This window comes from Mauremys mutica, chromosome 2 (assembly GCF_020497125.1).
Source record: "Mauremys mutica isolate MM-2020 ecotype Southern chromosome 2, ASM2049712v1, whole genome shotgun sequence".
In the NCBI taxonomy this organism is placed as follows: domain Eukaryota; kingdom Metazoa; phylum Chordata; order Testudines; family Geoemydidae; genus Mauremys; species Mauremys mutica.
Window position 1 is genome coordinate 112,352,064 of NC_059073.1, and position 21,594 is coordinate 112,373,657.

Sequence of the window (21,594 nt, forward strand, 5' to 3'; positions counted from 1 at the left end):
GTGTTAACAGAAGCTGTGTGTTAATTTTCCTGGTTGAATTAGCAGGATCATTCCTGCTGCCTCCTGTTGACTCACTGCATTGCCTTAGAGGCTGTCAAGCTGAGTATTCACTTTTCATATTCCCTTTTAGTACACTACCTTACCTGCTGTAGTTTTTCTGTTGCCCTTTAATCACACTTTTTACTTTTGGATATCTTCTGTGACTCACTAGCTTTCTTGCTGACTAATATAAGTACAGAAATTAAAATTCAGAGTCTGATGACTAGCATCTTTTTTACATTTCCTTTTCTGAAATCTAGTGTCAGTGCTCTTTGGGTTTGATTAAATTAAATCTTATATTTAAGGGCAAGTAGGAGGTTGAAAGCATTTCCTTGATGGCTCCCTCACAAATTGTTGGCATGTTCAGGTGAAACTTCAGTCAACTAGCCCAAGCCCAAGACTGGGGAAGCTGGAGTATATCCCAAGCAATAACACAGCTGGAAGCAGGCAGTATTTTGCTCATGAGAAAGCAGCTTTTAAGCTATTTTAACTTTCTACAATTACTTGATGCTTCTGCCCTGTACATAATTAAAGTGATCAATTCACATCAGTTTCAAAAGCTAGAACAGAAAGTAGAATCAGTGTAGCATACAAATCCATGCTTCTAATACCTGTAGAAGTAAGTTTTTAATGGCTGGTTAATTATATCACTACATTTTATTGCAATATAGTACTCATTTAAGCACTTTTAAAAATGCAAGGTGTACAAAGATTAAATTAAGACTGTAAATTGACTAATATTTGGTTTTTATATAAATAGAGGTCGTAACCACACTGTGACATGTAATACTGTTATTATACAACAGTTAAACTGGTGAGTCTATAACAGAAGTTGTCTGTAGTTAAAGAAAGTTGAAAAGACCATGTTAAAACAAAAACTACTAAGATCAACAGGTAGGGATTGTAAGTAGCAACAAACATATTCACTCAGCTCCTGAGTATTTCAAGTTTTACAGTACACGTTAAAAAATATTTCTTCCCATCAACACTATATATCCAAACTGTCAGGTGTTTATGCATTTTGCAAGTTACACTGATTGAACTATGTAATAATGAGGGTGGAGGTTGGCAAGTCATCCTGCTTGAAGTTTACATCACCCACATGCTAACACATCCACAACATTTTCTATTCTTCTGCCCCACCTCAAAGTGGTAGGATTTTTGGTTTGTTTTGAACAATCATTTAAAGAATTTGTAATTGTCAATTTGGATGTCTGACATTATCAGTGATACTTTTAACTCTTAGTTGTCTAAGAGGTTAAAGATGGAAAATTTCTCCTAACACTAAGTTAGAAAATCATTTGCATCATGCTGTAAACTAGGAAGCAACATAAAGCGACAGACCTGTCCTTAGTACATAATTAAAAGATCCAAATTCCAGTCAGCAGAGCTGATCTACCTCCATGTTGAATATGCCACAATACATACTTGAGATCTTCAAATGCATAGCTAGTGTAGATAGTCTTCCACTGTGGCAAATGCACACGACCCAATTCCCGAACGCGCCATCAATCCTAGACACTGTGAAGCCTGTCCCATTGCTAGGGCAAGTGGTGGCTGCTTTGGCAGATTGTGGGTCTCTGAAAAGATTCAACAATGCAGATGTGTAATAGATCTTTAAAAATTTAGCATGTAAATCACTTTCTAGGACACAGCACTAGGAATGGAGTTGGCATACTGGAACAGATCGAAGATCTACCCAGTTTCACACACTAAGCCTTTCAACTATACAGTAACAAACTGCAGATCTGTGATTTAGGTAAGTTTGGATGTATAATACAACATGCACATTTCATACTACTACTAATTGTTTGAAATCATTAACCTGTTGCATTTCCTTTGTGCATGAGGTTTTAGATATTTATCAAAAGATAAGTCTTGCTGTATGATGAACTGTGGTTGCCCGTAAGCCATTATTTATCAAGTTACCACAGAATGGTTTCTGATACTGCAGCATTGCCTATACATGAAATAACCATTGCGATTATCAACTTCTACTGTAGTAATCTGAAAAATTGCTGACTTTAATGGTGAAAGGCGTATATACTCTGATACGCTCTGAGAGAAGCAAAGCAATATAGTTGTGGCACTAATAACCCCAATACCAGGGTTTTATGATAAATTACTGCAAAAGCAACAACATCACAGAATTTTATTCTGTTTCTCTTCTGCGATGCACTGTCAGTAATTCACAGGGCTGATGTAATCTGTTCAGTTGGGGGGGGGGGGGGGTTGTCCATTGTGCCATGAGTCTTCAACACTCAAGTCTGTCAAAACTCTGGTTTGCGGATTTTGTCTCAGTTTATTTCAGGTACAGTGATTATTCAACTCTACCTATTGCAGAATACACAGTCCTTTGCAAGAGTCTAGGGAAAGCAATGTCATTTGTGCTTACAAGCACCACTTGCCTGAACAAACATGCCAAGAAGCAAAAAAGCATATATACTTACCAAGTATTGCACTATTAAGTACAGAGCACACAGGTTCTCTCTGTATTGGATCAAGCTGGTTTCCAACTGGACTGCTCCAAGGATCCGAATATGCAAGTAAACTGAATGCATCCTGTTAGAAAACAAAACTGAACACTAATCTTCCATCTAAAACTCACACGCTAGATCCAGTTAGTACTGACAAAGCTATTTTCCTCATTCATTCTAATCTAGAACTAAAATTTAGCTGTCTGCCATAAGAGGCTGCAAATGCACTTTGTTAATAAATCAGCATACAGAGATACCGTATGATATGGGCATGTGCCCAAAACTCTAATTAAGAAAACTCAGCTCATGCCATTTAGCCCAGCAACCTGCAACTTCGTAATATTAGAAAAACCTAAAAAAGTTATTTTCAATGTGTGAAAAGGACTTAGATAAAAAGTATTTGGTGACAAGGAGAGCAAAAGAGGTTTAAAAACTGTATTTATAATACAGTGCTTGTTTCAGCTAGCAAAACTCAATATGGTTTTTGTATGGGAATTATTTTCCACCAGTCTCATGTAACAAAAAGCAGATGGAGAAATTATAAGGGAAAAAAAACCTGACAAAGATTTTCTCTATGCTTCCCACCCACCCAAAGAGAGAAAACATTTCACACACATGTATGCTCCCTTGATAGAGCACTCCGTGTTCTGCTTCTTCACTGGGTCCAATATTTACCTTACCGGAACTCAAAATGGCACATATGTAGTCCACATTCTAGATTTATTGGGAGGCAACTATGTGATTTATTGTATTTGAGGAGGATACAATATGTCTTGTATTTTTAAATCTAGAAGTTTTTAAAAAGAATTTTTAACGTTTGTCACTTACCCTATTGCGAGAGTAACGTTCACCTTATATATTCAGACTATAAAACTGCAGTACAGAAGATGGGAAGCCATGCTCCTCAGAATAGAAAAATATTGCAATAGCTCTTATTTTCATGAAGGAAAAAAAAGAAGCAAAAAACTCTCTTTGGTCAATGCAGCAGATATTGCAAAATTCCATTTGGAAATGCAGTCACCAAAAACACGAACGTAAAATATTGCCATACCTTCAGCATTTTCTTATTTGTTGTGTTTTTGCCACATTCTCTCCTTAGCTGTTCACTCATTGCCTGCAATTCTCTTCCAAAATGGATCATTCTTTCAATGGCTGCTTGGCTACCTCCACATAGTTGACGTCTTAACTGACTTGAGTCAACTTCTGCAAGAATGACAAACCATCATCACTAATACAGTATGGCAGTATAAATGTACGGTACTAATAAGTTTCTGCCAACGGATTAATTCATGTAATCAGGAGCAGATATGCGATCTCAGAATGAAAGCAATTCAGGAGCAGGATTCTTGGCACACTGTGCCTGGTGTACAGTACACAGCTGTGGAGCTATTTAAATAATTACTTAAGTCTCTACCTACAGAAATGGCATTAGTTTAACAGATTTAATTAAAATGCCCAAAAACCTCATGCATCTGGTTTAAAGACATGTTTAGTTAAACTGGTGCAACACTGCATAGACCAAGCCTAATGAGGAAGCCTATTCTCTACTGGGGAGAGGCGGCGGAGGCGGGGCAACAATTCTAGTTGCCTGTTCACATTAGCACCCAGCATTACAAATTCTGAACTGTCAAAACAAGGAGGTTAACAGATCAGACATTGCTACAGAGCTAACCCCAGAAACATACTTTATGTCTGCAAGTCCACTGTCACTTCATAGTTACTAGGAATCAACAGGACCCTGGGGAAAAAGCTAAAAATATTACAGCAGGCATAAATGTCAACTAATCTTAAGTCTCAGATCATAAAAGGATACTGGCTAAAAACCAGAGGTTTTTTTAAATCTTATTTGAGCATTAAAAATTGGCACAATTACAGGTGATAGTACTTCCCACTTCTAATATTTTCCACCAAGGGATTTCAAAGCACTTTATGAACATTAATCAATTTCAACATGTTATGAGATTATCTGTAAAAATAGGGATAACACTAAAGAACCTAAGGTACGGAGAAGTTAGCAGACTTACCAAGATTACATGGGCGGCTATGGAACAGAATTAAGATCTCCAACTCTGACTTGTGCTTTAGCCACAAAGCCATCCTCCCTATCCCTTTAAAACTAGTCTAGTCTGTACATAATTTGCTTGTGATAATAACAATCTAGCTTTCAATAGTGTTCAGCAAATTGTAAGAGTCATTTTTACCACAATTATCTTAGGTAAGTGAACTGTCACCTCCAAAACAGATCTCTGGTTACTTCAATCACACACTCATGTATACATTACTCTACAGAGAAATTGGAAAGAGTTCAAAAAACAAAATATCATAAAATAGTTCTCAAACTGTGGGGTGTAAAGTATTCTGGGTAGTCCAAGAAGCCACATTTCTTTTACAGAAGTGAAACACCCACGAGTCTTGAAGCAGCGATATCTGTTGCTAGCTGGAGCCCAGTCTAGGACTTGATTTTCCAGAGGCTGTAAACAACTAAATTAAAAAAAAGCAACTCTGTGCCCTGTGCAGCTGTTTCACGTCTATCACAGAAAGCCTCTGTGGAAAAGGCTGCAAGAGAGTAAAGAAGTGGTTTTTCGAACACAAACCAGATCTTGTTATTCAGTTTCAGCAATGTAATATACAGGGTAAGACTGAGGATTCAGATGACTCTCTTTCAGTACTGGGAACAGAAGTACTGTGTTAGTTTACTAGGGAAGCTGCAGAACAGCACTAGTGTATGCTCTGAGACTGGAGCAGTTTCACAGATCTTTTTAAGAACTGTTGTACTCTGAAAGTCTACAAAAAAAAATCCATATGTTTGTCTCACTTTAAGTTTAAAAAAATTTGTTTTTCCAACACGCAGCCCTGCAAATACAGGAATTGACTGTCAAACTGGATTCTCTGTCTCACACATGAGGAGTATGAAAGATTTAGTGAGGCCAAATTATGGCCTATTTACACCAGTGTAACCCTCAATGCCTTCAGCATGGTTGCACAGGTACATTTGATAGGACCTATAATTAAAATTTAGTTAACAACTTCCTCTTAGCTGTGCTGTCTCTAAAAGAAGCTGTTAAACTTACGTGTCACTCAAGTCAACAGGTATGAGTGCACACTGAACAGATCTGATGAGTAAGAAAGATTGGGCCATTTTTACATAGTTACTTTTTAACGTAGGACTATAAGTCAAATGTGGAAAATATGAAATTTCTCTTTTGTGGAAAGCAGAACCATTTCAATCTCATCAACCCTTCCTGTTTCTGTCCATAGAGAAAAGAAGATTGTCCTAAAACATCTCCCGAATTCTTTAGTGTAGGCCATTTTGGGGACCCCATGCTGAAATAAATCTTTCCTAAACCCCCTCTTCTGGCCTTCAAACCACCAACAACCACCACCTCTCCAAGCTCATCAGATGCAAGTTGCCCACATACCAGGAGACACCAACTCAAAGGAGCACCAGAACCCACCAGAACAAAATGCAAAACCTGCAAACATATCCCCACTGCTACAGCAGCAAAGAATCCTGTGGCACCTTATAGACTAACAGACGTTTTGCAGCATGAGCTTTCGTGGGTGAATACCCACTTCTTCGGTTGCAAGTGGACTTCGGAAGAAGTGGGTATTCACCCACGAAAGCTCATGCTGCAAAACGTCTGTTAGTCTATAAGGTGCCACAGGATTCTTTGCTGCTTTTACAGATCCAGACTAACACGGCTACCCCTCTGATACTTGACACCCACTGCTACAATTATCAATATACCTTTCCATACCCATAGGTCTCTACACATACTTATCAAAACACGTGGTATACCTCATCTAGTGCACCAAATGCCCCAGTAACGACTATGTGGGTGAACCTCAGACAATCACTACACTCTCGAATGAACTCTCACAAGCATAATGATAAAAGACAGACACCATATCACCTGTGGGTGAACACTTAAAGAGCTCCCTCTCTCAGTCCTTATCCTCCAAGGAAACCTGGACAACAGTTTCAAAGACAAGCCTGGGAGCTTATATTCATTACTCTGCTAGACACTAAAAATCATGGACTGAACAGAGTCACTAGATTTATGGCTTATTACAACAATCTGTAATCCACTAAACAACCTCTCTCCTCCTGCCCCTCCCTTCCTTTTCTCTCTCTGAGAGGTATTAAAAGGCCACCTCATCTTGAATGGTCCCTTGAAATGTGTGTTAACTACTTATGCTAAACAATCTGTTCAAATCTTGTAGTTTCCCAGACCTGAAGAAGAGCTCTTTGAAAGCTTGTCTCTTACCAACAGAAGTTGGTCCAATAACAGATATTGGTTGTAATGCTATCAACTAGAGTTGAGTTTTCAGGGGAAAAAAATCAGTGCTAACATCAATGAACTAAACAAAAAGCATGATGGTTTCCAACTGAAGTTGTGTGCCGCTTATTTGATTTTTTTTAAAGTATCTATTACAATATTCCCCTCTCCCCTGCTTGTTTTCAGATTAACATCATGCCAGATAGAGTTACGAGAGTTACATATAGTACAATACTAGCAAAATGGAAAGTTAAGATTTCAGTCAAGTCACTAATTTTCAATTTGGGAAGCATTGCAAGTAAAAACATAACCTTGTTGCCATCACTTTTTATTAAAAATGTAAGAAATATCACTGCAGACCCATTTCTGTGTCACATTCTTCCATTTCGTGATCATGTTTAGAACTACCATTTAGGAAGCCATTGGATGAAGTCTCTGCAACTCCATTGGAGTAGTGATCTGTTTCCATGTCTACATCACTGCTGAGAAAGAGGGGAAAAAACATATCACTAACTTCAAAAATACTTTGGTTTGCTTCTTCACTTTACAGTTTCACCTTAACAATTTCCTGTCTGCCCTAGTCAAAATATCACCTTTTAAATAATATCACATTGGATCAGTAATAATTAACCACAGATTTATTCACAACAACTAACTACACAGGCATCAGGGATTTTGGATTGCCCCAACCCAACAGCCAATGTGAAATACATTAACACTCAGGATGAGGTAGTACAGATCTCTGGTGCTAAGAGATGTGAAAAGTTAATTTTACTATTTTGTTGAAATTTGTTAAAATACATGTTACTACATATAGCTAATTTAGAGATAATTATCAGAGATCCTAGTTTTTCTTGATAAAAAAGATCTTGGATAAAAAAAATCTGTTTTTCCACGACTAAAATGAAAGGCTGACCTTTAGTTTCTCTGGCCATATTATGATGTAAATTCAATATGTTTTATTGATACAGTGGAACCCTGTTTACCCAATCTAATTGGGACCGGGGCCAGATCAGATAATCAAAACTTTGGATAATCCAGAGAGCTTCAGCCCGGTTGACAGGTCTCTGGTGAAACCAGAGCCCTTCAGCCCCAGTTTGGTTTATACGGAGAGCTGGATAATGGAGGCTTGGGTAAACGGGGTCCTACTGTATGTTTTTATTTTTTCACAAAATGTAAAAACTAAAGATTCGCTGTAAAAATGCAAATTCCTCATTTTTTTGTGGCAAACTGATTTCTAGGATCCCTGATAATTATACACAGAAATTCCAATGTGGGTTTTGTGCTTGGTCACAAGCGGTAGGAAGTATACTTCAACTGCTGAGCAAATCTGCTATTCCGGTTCTCTATTTTATTTTTTACACCAAAGGGCAAGCAAGCATGAAGTTTATTTGGAGAACACCAGCTTTAGGTAAAACAATGCAGTTCTTTCAGCAAGTTTCAGTCCATAGATTATTCACTCAGACTGGAAAGCAATACCAGGAATAAGACTTAGGGCAGAGGAACAGGGTTGGGGAAAGAACCAAAACCCAGTCAGCCAAAGCAGGCACAAGACACACAAGAATCTTGTTCAGAAAACACACGGAGCACAAGCCTGCATGAGAGATCTCTGTTCATGGCACTGGACAAAAGCACTCTTTGGAAGCTGCATGTGCTCTGGTTGAACAGAGTGCCTTCAAGGGCTGGAGCCTCAGACAGACCCATATTTTAAAATGTATTTAGGTGTTGCAACATTTAAATGATGTAGGAGCCTAAATCTCATTTTCAAAAGGAATTTAGGCACTTAGAAGACACCAACAGGCAATGCCTAAATACCTTTAAAAATATGGGCCATAGTAACCACATACTCCAGCTCATTCTATTATCAGTTATGAAAAGCACCATTTAAAGATGCACTTCCTCTCAGCCATTGCTTTTAAGGCTAAAAGAAATCCAGTTTACAACTAATTTCAATACTAGGGAATATTCAGCGCCTTTAACATCAGGAGAAAAAGGCCCCTTGTAAATGATGGGCTGTAGTGCATGTTACAAAAAGCTTCAAAAGGCAGGTTGGAGTTCATGGAGCTCTTTGGCAGAGACAACTGCTAAGACAAAACACTTCCTTGAAACAGAGACGTGTTTTTGGAACCTCATCTGTTTATGCTAATTTTTTAATTTCTGGAGAAGGGACCAGAAACCATAATTGCATTAAAAAGGCAAGAAGAAAGCAACAGGGCTGTCGGCAATACATCTTCAGTGCCTGCACACAAATGCAAGGAGCATGCGGAACAAGCAGGATGAAGTGGAAGTCATGGGATAATGAAGAAAATTATGACTTAATTGGCATCACGACACTTGGTGGGACAACTTCCAGGACTGGAATACCAGCACTGAGGGATATAGCTTGTTCCAGAAAAAACAGGTACCACTGAGGGAAAAAATTCTGGCGACTATATGCAGGGCACGCACATACCTAACGCAAAATGGACATGTGCAAGCACTCGAAGTAGTAGTTCCATATTTGTCATCATAACTGGTTCTTTATCAAAGACAGCTTTAAAAGTAAACGCTCCCCCTCCACCTGCTAGGTCCGTAAACTCTTCCTGCACTCTCCAGTCTGGCTCTGTCCATCTCACCCAGCACCAGCAATAAACATTTTACAGGCCAAATTAGGCTCGGTTATACCTATGCTATCTATCATTTTAGCATTACCATCTCTGACATATGCAAACCCATTAAAAGCAAAGGGGTCGCACACATCTAGTGCTTACAGCAAGCCATTGTGGTTATGTACTACATACAAGAGAATCCACAGTTCACTCAATCTTATCTGCATACAATGAATAAAAAGCAGTGAATACGTTTGTCATTGAAGTCCTCACACATGATTTTGAATAAGCACCAGACCAGAAGATGAAGGGAGAAGTCTGACGACCAGAAGAAGCTGGTCTGCGAACAAAAACTGATGTCTCTAATGTCACAGTTAAAATAATTTGCCTTTTCCCAATTTACTCATTTAACAGAACAGTATATGTGTACTATTGTACTGAGTCTTAAAGGTGAAAGTATCACAATACATTTAATGAAAAATATGAGAAAATAATTCCAACCCTCTCACCCCATCCCATTTTATCAACTATTAGTGAGTACTCAAAAACACATGCTATGCCTGGGTCCTAAAAACCCATATAAAAGTTGCTCTCTGCAGTGCAAAATAAAGATGTTTATGACAAAAAACTAGCATCCTGGTGGATCAGACATCTGTTTGGGAGATTACTCACCTGGTGTAGCTGTTAACTTGCTGTGATCTTGATACATTTATATTGTTGAGTTCAGGTACATTCAAACTTGTGGATTGGTGTTTAATATGACAGTAAGACTGATGTGCTTTGTTTGATATTACTCCATTACTGCAACTACTTTCAAAACCTAAACAAAAGAATATTTTAGTAATCTCAGTCAGTTACAAATTGTGATTTTATGTACACATTTCTGAAATAAGTTAAGATTGATTTGTTCATGTACAGTAGATTTATCAAATAATTCCACATACCTAGCTTCCACTCCTCAAGCCTTTGAAACACATTTAAGGCTTTCACAGTAAAGAGGCCAGGTAATAAAATTAACTAGCAAATAAGAACAGCAGCTTACATTTTCAGTTCACTAGCAAAAGTTCCCAGTGAAATAAACAAGTCAGAGGAACTACAAACCTTTTTCTTGGAATATACCATTCAGAAAGTATCTGAAAACCCTGACTGGGCTAGTGTCTGCCTTGGTTTTTAATGGCTACACTTTATCTTAATTGGCTTCGTATAATAGCTGTTACAAACACTTATTTTTGTGTTAGTTTTCATGTGTTAGTTTTCATATGTAAGTTCAGTAATTTGAAGGTATATTCAATATTATCAGCTAAACAAACGATTAATGAGGATCAAAATTTGATGGAGAATTACAATTTGCTAAACCGCAGAACATTTGGTTAAACATCACTCCAGCCTGATGTACTACTCTTTCCCGCTAACACCTCATCCCTCCCTGGTAATATTTAATTGAGGAAAGCTGTAATTTAAAAGCAGACACATTAAATGTGTACTAATTTGATACTTTATTTTATCAAGTCTTGAAAATGGGAGTTCCACATATTCTACTCTAGCAATAGATCACGAGCACTTTCAATCTGCCATTCAATAAATCCATCAGCCACTACTAATATACAGCTTTGCATAGATTTATTATTATTAGGTGTGGCTTTATCTTCAAAACAATAGAAAGTCAATGTTTTGGGAGATTTTCTGCATCACATCCTACTAAACTTTCAAAGCTGAAGATAGGAGAAACAGGATACAAGTTATAAATACCTTCTATCTGAATATTATAATAGCTACATGTTAACTTTTCATAAGGTCTTCGGTCCCTTCCCCACGACAGCAGTTGCCTTTCCAGCAGCAGTGTCCCCGATACTGGCCACTTAACTCTCACTTTCTACTTAGGGAAAACTGGACTGAAGACAAGAAGTTGGCCTCAATTTAGATTTTATAACAGAATTGAACTGAAAGTGAACAGAGGGACACCAACTACTGCTGAAAGAGGACTGGCTTCAGTGAAGATATACAAAACTTCCACTTTCTTTCAAAGAGCCTAATCTCTCCCTCTGTCCAACCCACTTGCACTTTAAAAGCTAGTCCTCCCCTAAAATATTTATTACTTACACTGAATTGGAAGCCTTGAAACATTCAAGTCTGTCTTTTAAGTTAAAGATCTGCTTAAGACAGCCTGATCACCCTCAGTAGAGCTGAACAGCATCAACTGATGTTTGGTTGTCAGCAGAAAGTCAGAAACTGACCTGCCTGACCACCAACCCCTTATACCAGCACAGCACTGGGACTCCTTATCAGTCACTGTCTGTTCTCTATGCCCTATAACCCATGCTCATTCCTAGGCTGAAGGAGATGGTAGCTTCTGGTCATGTCAGCAGATCAAATGGGGCAGTATGGGGGGGGATGGAATATAGTGGGTCCCCTGCCAAGGGAAAAGCAGTGCAATTTGGGATTCACTCTTAAGTCCCACCCTGGAATCACCTCCAAGCAGCTAACCACATACTAGATGCCAAAAACCACCCTACTACACAGAAGACTTCCCAAAATATTTGGAACCAGTCCCCAAGTGACATACACCATGAGATTAGCTGGTTGCCCAAGCCTTTACTTTCACCTAGCTGGATTTATACTTTGATGACTGGACCTCAGCTATGCACTATTTCCAGTTGGCAAATGACTGACATCACCAAAACCAGCCAATTGAGGAGTATAAACTTCCCTCTGGGTAACTAATTCAGTATGTTAAACTAGAAAACAGAAATCATTAATACGCAAATCTGACAGGTCTGTAATTCATTCTTGACATTCAGAATTGAAGAAAGATCTCAGTATAGTGTGGGGTTTTCCCCTAGTTTGACTCACCAGAAAAGTGTGTGCTGCTTCCTTTGCTCACTGCTAAACTGTGAATATTCATTCCATGGCTGGGGCTCATGCTAGGACTACTAAATGATCGAGGGCTTACAGGGTAACTATCTTGTGATTTTGGACTATGGCCGCCCAGACACCGCACTTCACTGTCTGTACCATTCACCATTTCTATAAACTGGCGCACCCTAAACAAATAAAAAAGACAACATTATTTTAGGGAGAAGACATGCCACTTCAGAATTTCAGATAAATTACTTCTACTTGCATTGAATGTTTACATCTTGAAAACAAAGTTTTACTCACTGACAAAGCACTCAACGTCAGAGATTTAGGCCTGGTCTATACTTAAAAACTAGATCAACCTAGCTACGCCACCAATTGCTGTGAAAAATTTCATTCTGAGAGCCATAGTTAGGTCGATCTAACTATCAGTGTAGAACTCTTCCGTTGGCCTAGCTACTGCTTCTCAGAGGTTGATTAACCACACTGATGAAAAAAACCCTTCTGTCAATGTAAGAAGTGCCTACACTACAGTGCTACAATGTAATAGCTTCAGCTGTACCAGTGTAGCGCACGTAAGTGTAGGTATATTCTCAGTCTTCAGATTATGAGGTTAGAGAGTATCCAACCAGAACGTAACCACAAGAGAACAAATAACTGATTTGTGGGGAGGACCTAGAAAAGCAAGAACTTTATCCTGCAAGAATAAATTTTGACTATCAATAGCCTTTTAAAAAGGAAAATTTAGAAATATTAAATGTTCTATTTTAAATTAAAACTTTTTCCTCAGGAAGAGAAGGGTTTTCACCTTGTGCAGCAACTCAGGTTCTTCGAGCTGGTTGTCCCTGTGGGTGCTCTACTGTAGGTGCGTGATGCCCTGTACTTGTAATCTAAGATTTGTGGTAGTAGTGCCTGGTTGGGCTGCGCATGCACCAGAGCTGTCTCACGCTGCTCCGATCAGTTACATAGCGGTGTGCAGCCAACTGACCCAGTTCCTTCTCTACCTGAGAGAACTGGCCTGAAACTCTGAAGTAGAGGGGAGGAGGGAGGATAGTGGAGCACCCACAGGGACAGCCATCTCCAAGAACCTCAGTTACTGCACAAGGTATCTTCTTCAAGGAGTGTCCCTGGGAGTGCTCCACTTTAGGTGACTGTTAAGCAGTGCCCCTGAGTGGAGGGGAGGGGCTTCAGAGTTGGTCTATGGACGGTGGATAACACCGTAAGTCCAAAGTGGAGCATCGGATGCTGATTGTTGTTCTAAGGCATAGTGTTTAGTGAAAGTATGGACTGATGCCCATGTAGCTGCTCTGCAAATGTCAGTGATAGGGACGTTACTGAGAAAAGCCACAGACGCTGCTAGTGCCCTGGTGGAGTGTGTGCAAACTCCCAGTGGATATTGTGGTTTTGGTAGCACAAATGGATATATCCTGCCATCCATTTGGATAATCTCTTTTGAGATGGTTTGACCCATCAAGCGTTCTGTTATGGAAACAAATAGTCTAGATGATTTTCTAAAATGTTTTTGTTCTTTCACTATAGAAAGCTAATGTTCTGCGAACATCCAATGTGTGGAGTGAGGCCTCCTTCCCGTCCGCATGTGGCTTAGGAAAAAATACAGGTAAGTAAATGGATTTGTTTAAATGAAAGGGGGAAGCAACTTTGGGTATGAACTTCAGATGCCGTCGTAGGATTGCTTTCTTTAAAGCATGTTGTATAAGGTGAGTGTGCCATTAGGGCACCTAATTCTCCCACCTGTCTGGCAGATGTGATGGCAATGAGGAAAGCCACCTTCATGGATAAGTGCAACAAAGAGCAAGTTGCAAGGGGTTCCAACGGCTTTCCCATCAGTCCACATAGAACAAGGTAGAGGTCCCACATGGGTGTAGTTCCTTATTGTGGGATAAGTGTTTTCAGTGCCTTTAAGGAAGCGTTTAATCGTCAGGTGAGCAAATATAGTGACCCTGTCCACCTTGTCGTGGAAGGAGGTAATAGCAGCCAAGTGTACTCTCATGGAGCTTGTGGATAGCCCCGATTTTTTAAGTCCTAGCATACAGTCCAGGATCCTCAGTAGGGGGGGACGATTGTGGCAAGATTTGTTTATCTGGGCAACAGGTGCAGAATCGTTTCCACTTATGGATATATGTGTTACTTGTACTTTGTCTCTCACTGCTCAGTAATGTATCTTTTACTTCCTCAGAACAGGCCTTCTCGACCCCAGTCAGCCACGGAGTACTGCGAGGTTGGGGTGACAGAGGCATCCCATATCTTGTGACAGAAGATGAGGTACTAAGGGAAAGGTTCAAGGCGGTTTCACTGCCATCTGGCACAAGTATGGGAACCAAGTTTGTGCACTACGAGAACAACCCTGGATTTGTCCTGCTTGATCTTGTGACCGACTCGGCTTAGGAGTGGGGTCGAAAGAAATACATACATCAGTGGTGCCTCCCATTTTATGAGGAGAGTGTCGGCTAGGGAGTGGTGTCCAAATCCCACTCTGGAGCAATATTGTGGGCATTTGGCATTATAGAGCTGTTGCAACTAGATCTATGGTAGGGAACCGCCATAGTTTGAATATGAATTTGAGAATTCCAGGATCCATCCCCCACTCATGGGTTTGTAAGAAATCCCTGCTTAGTACATCCGCCATTGTAGTCTAACATCCTGGCAGATAGGATGCCGATATCAATATGTTGTTGGTGATGCACCAATTCCAAAGGCGTATCGCCTCTGTACATAGGGAGTATAATCGTGCTCCCCCTTGGCCGTTTATATAAAACATGCATGCTAAATCGTCTCTGAGGATCTTGATTTATTGTTCTCGATTAGAGGAAGAAAGTGCTCACATGCATTTTGGACTGCCCTTAGCTCCAGTAAGTTTATGAGCCAAGGGCAATCTCTGTTTGTAAAACCTGCCTTGTTTCTTTTTGTTTGCAGGTACGTAAATGCCAACGGTTTTTAAGGTCGCCCTTGAGTCTTTTAGGGTGTGTAATGAAACATCGGTTTTGTCTGCAAATAATTTCTGCCCCTCGAAAGGTAAGTCCTCGACCATTGCCTGGACCTCCCTTGGGAACCTGGAGAGGTGGAGCCATATTGCATGGCGCATAACCATGGATGTCATGATGGATCATGCTGTCGTGTCTGCCAAATCAAGGGAGGGCCGTCCTGGAGATGAGACCCCCCTTCAGAAATGTTTACCTTCTACTGTTTTTTTTGACATCTTGTAAATTTTCAATAGAAGTCGACCTTTGGAGAACAGATTGTGTGTATATTTGGCTAGCAGGGCAGCATAGTTAGCTATGCAGAACTGAAGTGTAGCTGAGGAATAAGCTTTCTGCCCGAAAAGGTCTAGCCTGTTCCAGTCCTTATTGTATGGGGTGTTTCGAGACTGGTGTTGTTTGCCCCCTTGGTTGGCCACCTCCACTACTAGGGAGTTTGGTGTAGGATGTGTAAATAGGAACTCCGCCCCTTTTGCTGGCACATAATATTTTTTGTCGGATCTTTTACACGTGGGTGGCGCTGAAGCAGGTGTCTGCTGGATTATTTTTGCAGGCTCCATGATTGCATTACTAATTGGCAGAGCTATCTTTGCCGATGGGGATGCCTGGAGTATGTCTGTAAGATTGTGTTGGGCGGCTTCTGGTAGCTGAGCCAATGAAATGTCCAGGGATTCAGCAACCCCTTTGAAGCAGTCCTGAAAGGATCTGAAATCATCCCCCATGGTGGAGGGTGGTGGCATTATGATTTTGTCCAGTGATGAAGATGAGAGCTGAGTAGATGGCGAAGTGTCATGTTTGGCTATGTCCTCAGGTTCCTCAGTGTCTTCCTCTTGTGTTTCTGAGGGTGCCTGGACAGTTGAAGGGTACAAGGCTAGGGGACCTAGGCAGGCTAGGAGGCCTGAAGTTGGACTCTATACACTGCCCCAAGATCCCAGTATGACCAGTTAGGTGGGAATGGTATGAGGGGGTGCCCATGGGTGACCATATCATCCTCGTATATCTGCAGATGGTTGGTGATGAAATGGTCATGGCTTGGGTGAGGAGTGGCGAGGAGTATATATTACTGCCTTGTCCTTTTCTTCCTCATCACTGGAGATTGGGGGGAGGAGGGGAGTGTGGGCTGATCTGCAGGTAGTAGTCAGCTGGCTTGATGCCGATCTGGATGGGGTACCCTCGGTGCCGAGTAGAGGAGATTCAGGTGTTGAGATCACTATCTGGTCCACATGCCTCATGAATTGCTGAGGAAACATGAGTCTCGGTGCCAGAGACGGAATGGTGGACGGCCCAGGAGCACGAGTTGAAGCTGCTAGTGCTAAGGATTTAGAGCTGTACAGCACAAGTACAGCAGGTGGTGCCATTGTACTGCTCAGTGCAGAGATCTTCAGTTCCATGGGTGCTGTTATGTTTCACTTTAATGTGTAAGCCTCCATTAGAGCTTGCCCACATAGGGTCCTTAGCTCTTCAGGAACTCTCGGGGCCAGATGTTCCTGGTGCCTCGCAGTCCGGCACACTCAGTGCCATTGATACCACGGCAAATTTTTCAGTTGAGAATCACTTTCTTTTTAGACGCTTCTCAGTGCAGAGATGTCTGCGACTGCTTTTTGGTAGCCTTTCTAGGAGTAGGCTCCTTGGCAGCCATTGTTGAAGTGGAGCCCATGTCAGAGACTGGCAACCATTGGCCAGCAGGTGACCTGGACTCGGGGATGAGAGGTTGGCCTGAGGGATTTCTCCATCATAAGAAGCTTAAATTGGAGGTCCCTGCCTTTTCTTGTCCTAGCTGTCAGTTTACTCAAAAATACCCACACTGCAGAAATGTGCATCTCACCAAGGCAGCGGACACACTGAGCGTGACCAGCAGAGACCAGTATGGAGAGTCTGCAAGTCAGGCAGTGTTTAAAGCCATATGAGCTGGGCATGCCTGAGGGAGTCTGTCTCTTAGAGAAAAATATAAGGGTAAACCCTGTTTAAGGCTAAGGCTGTACAACTGCCAGAGGCAGGGGTAGATAGGAAAGGTAAAGGAATTTTTTTTTTCCAATTTTAAAGAAATTAGAGTAAAGCAAGTGTTAAGTTAGTTGTAGTTAGCTTCCCTAAAACTATCACTATGAACTATTTATTATAAATCTTATTGAGGTAAGAGAGGGCACTGCTGATTGCTCCGACTCAAGCCAAAGGCAATAGAGAAGGAACTGGGGGATGGCTGGCTGCACACCACTATGTAACTGCTTGGAGCGGTGTGAGAGGACTACAGCGCATGCGCAGCTCAACCGGGCACTGCTACCACAAATCTCTGATTACAAGGTCAAGACACCTAAAGTGGAGCATCCACAGGGACACTCCTTGAAGGATCTACCATTTCCCTCAAAGTCAATGAGGAAAGAGGACTCAGTGTCTGGAACTAATAAGTATAAAGTGACAAAAGAAAGTTTAACATTAAACATTCATAATGGAAAACCGTTGCAAAAAATTAAAACACACAGATTTAGATGAAAACTCAGATTCTGGAAGACAATTTTACAGCAAAAACAAATTATGTCCACAGAGCTACAGAATACAAAGGATCCTGATGACATACTAGTTATTTGATCTAAAAGATACATATAGCACACAGAAAAGTTAACTAAATAAGCAGTTTCTAAAAATTCTGTTGAATTTAAAGCTTTCACAGGAACAAATTAATTATGTAATATCTCCTAAGACTACACAGTTCTCTATAGACAGCTGCATAATTCGAAGACTCACTTTAATGCAAATAAGAGATTAGGATTTCTTTCTAGTAAACTTGGATACAACTGTTGTGTTGTTTCAATGGCTTCTCCCATTCTTCCTGCTAAAACCAATTTTTGAATTCCTGTCCACCAAAGCACAAAAAAGTAAGGTTAAAACTTATAGTTTAAGGATTCATATACATTAACTATTAAAAATACCACCAACATGAATCAATAGTATTTTTACCAAAAAATTATTGGAAAGAAGAAATGGGTTGGTTTCCTTGGAAATTCTGAAATATTTTAAGAGTTGTATTTATTTTACAGATATTTATATAAGCATTATATACATTATATATTGCCAGCTGCTTTGCAAACACACTGACCTACCACTTACTCAAATAGCTCATTTAAAGGAAGATTAAAAAATTAAGCAGGAGGGATAGCTCAGTGGTTTGACCATTGGCCTACTAAACCCAGGGTTGCGAGTTCAATCCTTGAGGGGGCCACTTAGGGATCTGGGGCAAAATCAGTACTTAGTCCTGCTAGTGAAGGCAGGGGGCTGGACTCTAACCTTTCGGGGTCACTTCCAGCCTGAGATAGAATGTAAGAGATATACCTAAGACACTGTTGTAATTTATTTTTAACTGATATATCTTCATAAAGTATGTCCACACTGCACTACTGTCATTTGCAAGACCAGGAATACCGGACTATATCTAGCTCATAAAGGCTATATCTAAACTATGAAAAATGGTCAAGTTTAGATTGTGTTTAGTTAATATGCTAGCTAAGCCCAACGTAAATATGACCTCTCGTCTAATGAAAATCAGAGTAACACCTTAACTTAATTTTCACCTACTTACTTTATAACTTAAGCGCCTGACTAGACTGCAACTCATCCTGCTAGAACTGAACTAAAAGTGTTGAACTTTTCCAAGTGTAAGCCTGACAAACTCAATCTGCATCTAAACAGCACCTGCTAGCTAAGCTTCTACTACTTTTCCTACTCAAGGCAAAAATCTATGTCTGTGGTCCCATTCAAGTTAACTGACTGACAACCAACTCTGGTTTACTAATATGATTGTCAGCATTAGTCTAGACCGGTGGTGGGCAACCTGCAGCCTGTCACAGTAATCTGCCCGCGGGCCGCAAGACAGTTTGTTTACAGCTCCCAATGACCACAGTTCGCCATTCCCAGCCAATGGGAGCTGCGCAGTCCACAGAGACGTGCTGGCCATCACTTTCCGCAGCTCCCATTGGCCGGGAACGGCGAACTGCAGCCACTACGAGCTATGGGCGGCAAACTGTCTCCCAGCCCGCCAGCGGATTACCCCAATGGGCCATGTGCGGCCCGCAGGCTGCCCACCACTGGTCTAGACGCATCATTAACATTTGTTCCAAGATAACATCAAACACCTCTGTGTCCTCCCTTTCAAACATAAGCGCCATGGTAGGTAATTCATAACATTCCTCTTCATTAAACTAGTTCCAAAATTAAACAGTACTTTCAAGATTAACAAACCAGTGGCTCAAGAATCCATGATTGTGCATTAATACACTGAATTATAATGGTGTAAGATTGTTAGAAAGACATTCCATGATGAAAAGATTCATAGATTAAATTATAGGGAACTGTTTTTAATATGAGCCAATTTAAGTTAATTTGTTTTAAAAAGTATACAGTATACTTTCCAGCCTTACTTTGTCTATTTTTAATGGAGGCTAATTCTTCTAGTACAGTCTGGTCTGTAGATCTGGCAAAAGCCTCTGCTGTTGCACAGTACCCATGATGAACTAAATAAGATGAAACCATTCTGAGAAGAGAATTCAAACAGTTAAAATATGCAACATCATTTACACCATTATGCAGGTAAAATAAACTGAAGACAATTTTCAAATTTCCAGGCATATGAGCAAACAAAATCACTTGCTTGATAAAAGCAAATAGTGGAATTAGTAAGATACCTAAACCAGAAATATATATTTGCAACATATAAAAATGTCCTATCCCAGTTATCTAGTCATGAATACATTAATTGAATGTATTTGATTCCTTCCCAGAAGAGCTAAGCTCCTTGTTAGAGCATATTCTTACTTGTACTTGTTTTTACAAACTATTTTTTAACATTTTATTTCAATTATATAGAAACAATTGGGGTTTTTTAACCAATCCCATTTGTTAACTCAAGCTATGATCAATTACATACTGATTTTTTTAAGTGTATTCCTGGCTCATGAAATGTGCTGGACTTAAAGCCCTGTGAGGCCAAATTCTGTATTAATCCACAGAACAAATACAGTATGCTCAGCAGCAATGAGAGTTTCTCTAAATAGCACCAAAAATGTTCCACAACCCAGAACTGACATGAAAGTCTGCATGTCTACACTGCAAAAGAGACCTGCAGCATGTCTCAGGTCAACTAACTCAGGCTCATACCACAGGGTTAAAAATAGAGTCGATATTTGAGTTCAGGCAGGAGCCAGGACTCTGAAACGCAGTGAGGGAGGTGGGTTTGAGAGTCTAGGTTCCAGCCTAAGCCTGAACGTCTACGCTGCTGTTTTGAGCTCCACGAGCCTGAGTCAGTGGACCTGGCCTCCAAGACTTGCCACTGTGGGGTTTTTTTCCCCCCCTTTTATTTGTTTGTTTTTGGGCAGCACAGACATATCTTCTGAGTAAGAGGGAAGATTTCACGTTAAGGAAATCTGTGACTGTACCAATACTCACTTGTCCACTGGCAACTAGAGACTACCAACCCAGTTTAAACAAGCCCCAGAGTAGCCAGCTGAATTGCAGTCACTAGTGACATTGATATGAATTTGCACTTATGACTTAACTACTGATCTCCTGCAAACACTTACGTCCGTGTACATAAATTAAACATGAATAGCTCCACTGACATAATGGGTCTGCTTATATGCATAAAGATAAGCACATGCATAAGTGTTTATAGGATCACAGTCCTAAAGGAAAACCCTCAAATCCGTTGAACCATCTAAGTCTTTGTTTTAACAGATTTTTAGCCTGAACGCTGGTGCAGAAAACAATCATGGTGACAAGTGTCTTGACTCTGTATGGTAATTAAAAAATTCAAATACTTGTGACAATTCACTTAATCACATGAATTGTAATTGATCCAAAATACTGTATTTAAGCTTCTGAATCAAAGTACACTGAGAATGACAAATTAAGTTACATTTCCCCTTCAGTAATTTTTTTTTTTTAAATTAAAATGCTTGTTTGGCTAGGAAAGATGACAAAATGGCTTACTCTAGCACTAATGTCAACACATATGGTGTCAGGAGGTGGTGAAACAACAATATAGTGAGTATTCACTTAAAGACCAAAATGTGTTCATTGGGATGTTCCCATAGCCAGTGAGTCTGCTCAAAAAATTAAAATTAATGCCACATTAATACAAAACACTGTTGTAAACAATGCATTCCAGCAAGTAGCTGGACTAATGTATCCAAATTTACAAGTTCTACTGACATTATGTGAGTGCAGAAAGGAAGACTACCATAAAATAGGTTTTCAAAATCTGATTTCTTTAGTTTAAGTGAATTTAGTGCTCATGAAAGAAGGAGGAGGCTCTGAGAGAGAAAGCGAGAGAAGCAGCAATTTTTAAACTGCAAATTTCATCCCAAAGTAC

The 21,594-nt window shown here is 40.2% G+C and overlaps 1 protein-coding gene across 4 annotated transcripts in view; it reads right to left on the reverse strand.

Moving 5' to 3' along the window:
• Positions 1 to 497: 497 nt before the first annotated feature.
• RANBP9 (RAN binding protein 9) overlaps positions 498 to 21,594 on the reverse strand; it is a 67,472-nt gene continuing 46,375 nt past the window's right edge. Inside the window, exons 8-15 of one of the 4 annotated variants that reach the window (XM_045006569.1) lie at positions 19,646 to 19,758; positions 17,976 to 18,084; positions 12,235 to 12,425; positions 10,057 to 10,204; positions 7,157 to 7,278; positions 3,568 to 3,719; positions 2,490 to 2,601; positions 498 to 1,619 (exon numbers count right to left, since the gene is read on the reverse strand). In XM_045006569.1, the coding sequence (XP_044862504.1) occupies positions 1,489 to 1,619; positions 2,490 to 2,601; positions 3,568 to 3,719; positions 7,157 to 7,278; positions 10,057 to 10,204; positions 12,235 to 12,425; positions 17,976 to 18,084; positions 19,646 to 19,758 (1,078 nt within the window). In that variant the 3' untranslated portion in view covers positions 498 to 1,488. The remainder of the gene's footprint in view (positions 1,620 to 2,489; positions 2,602 to 3,567; positions 3,720 to 7,156; positions 7,279 to 10,056; positions 10,205 to 12,234; positions 12,426 to 17,975; positions 18,085 to 19,645; positions 19,759 to 21,594) is intronic. The other 3 variants (XM_045006572.1, XM_045006571.1, XM_045006570.1) reach the window with 3 other exon arrangements.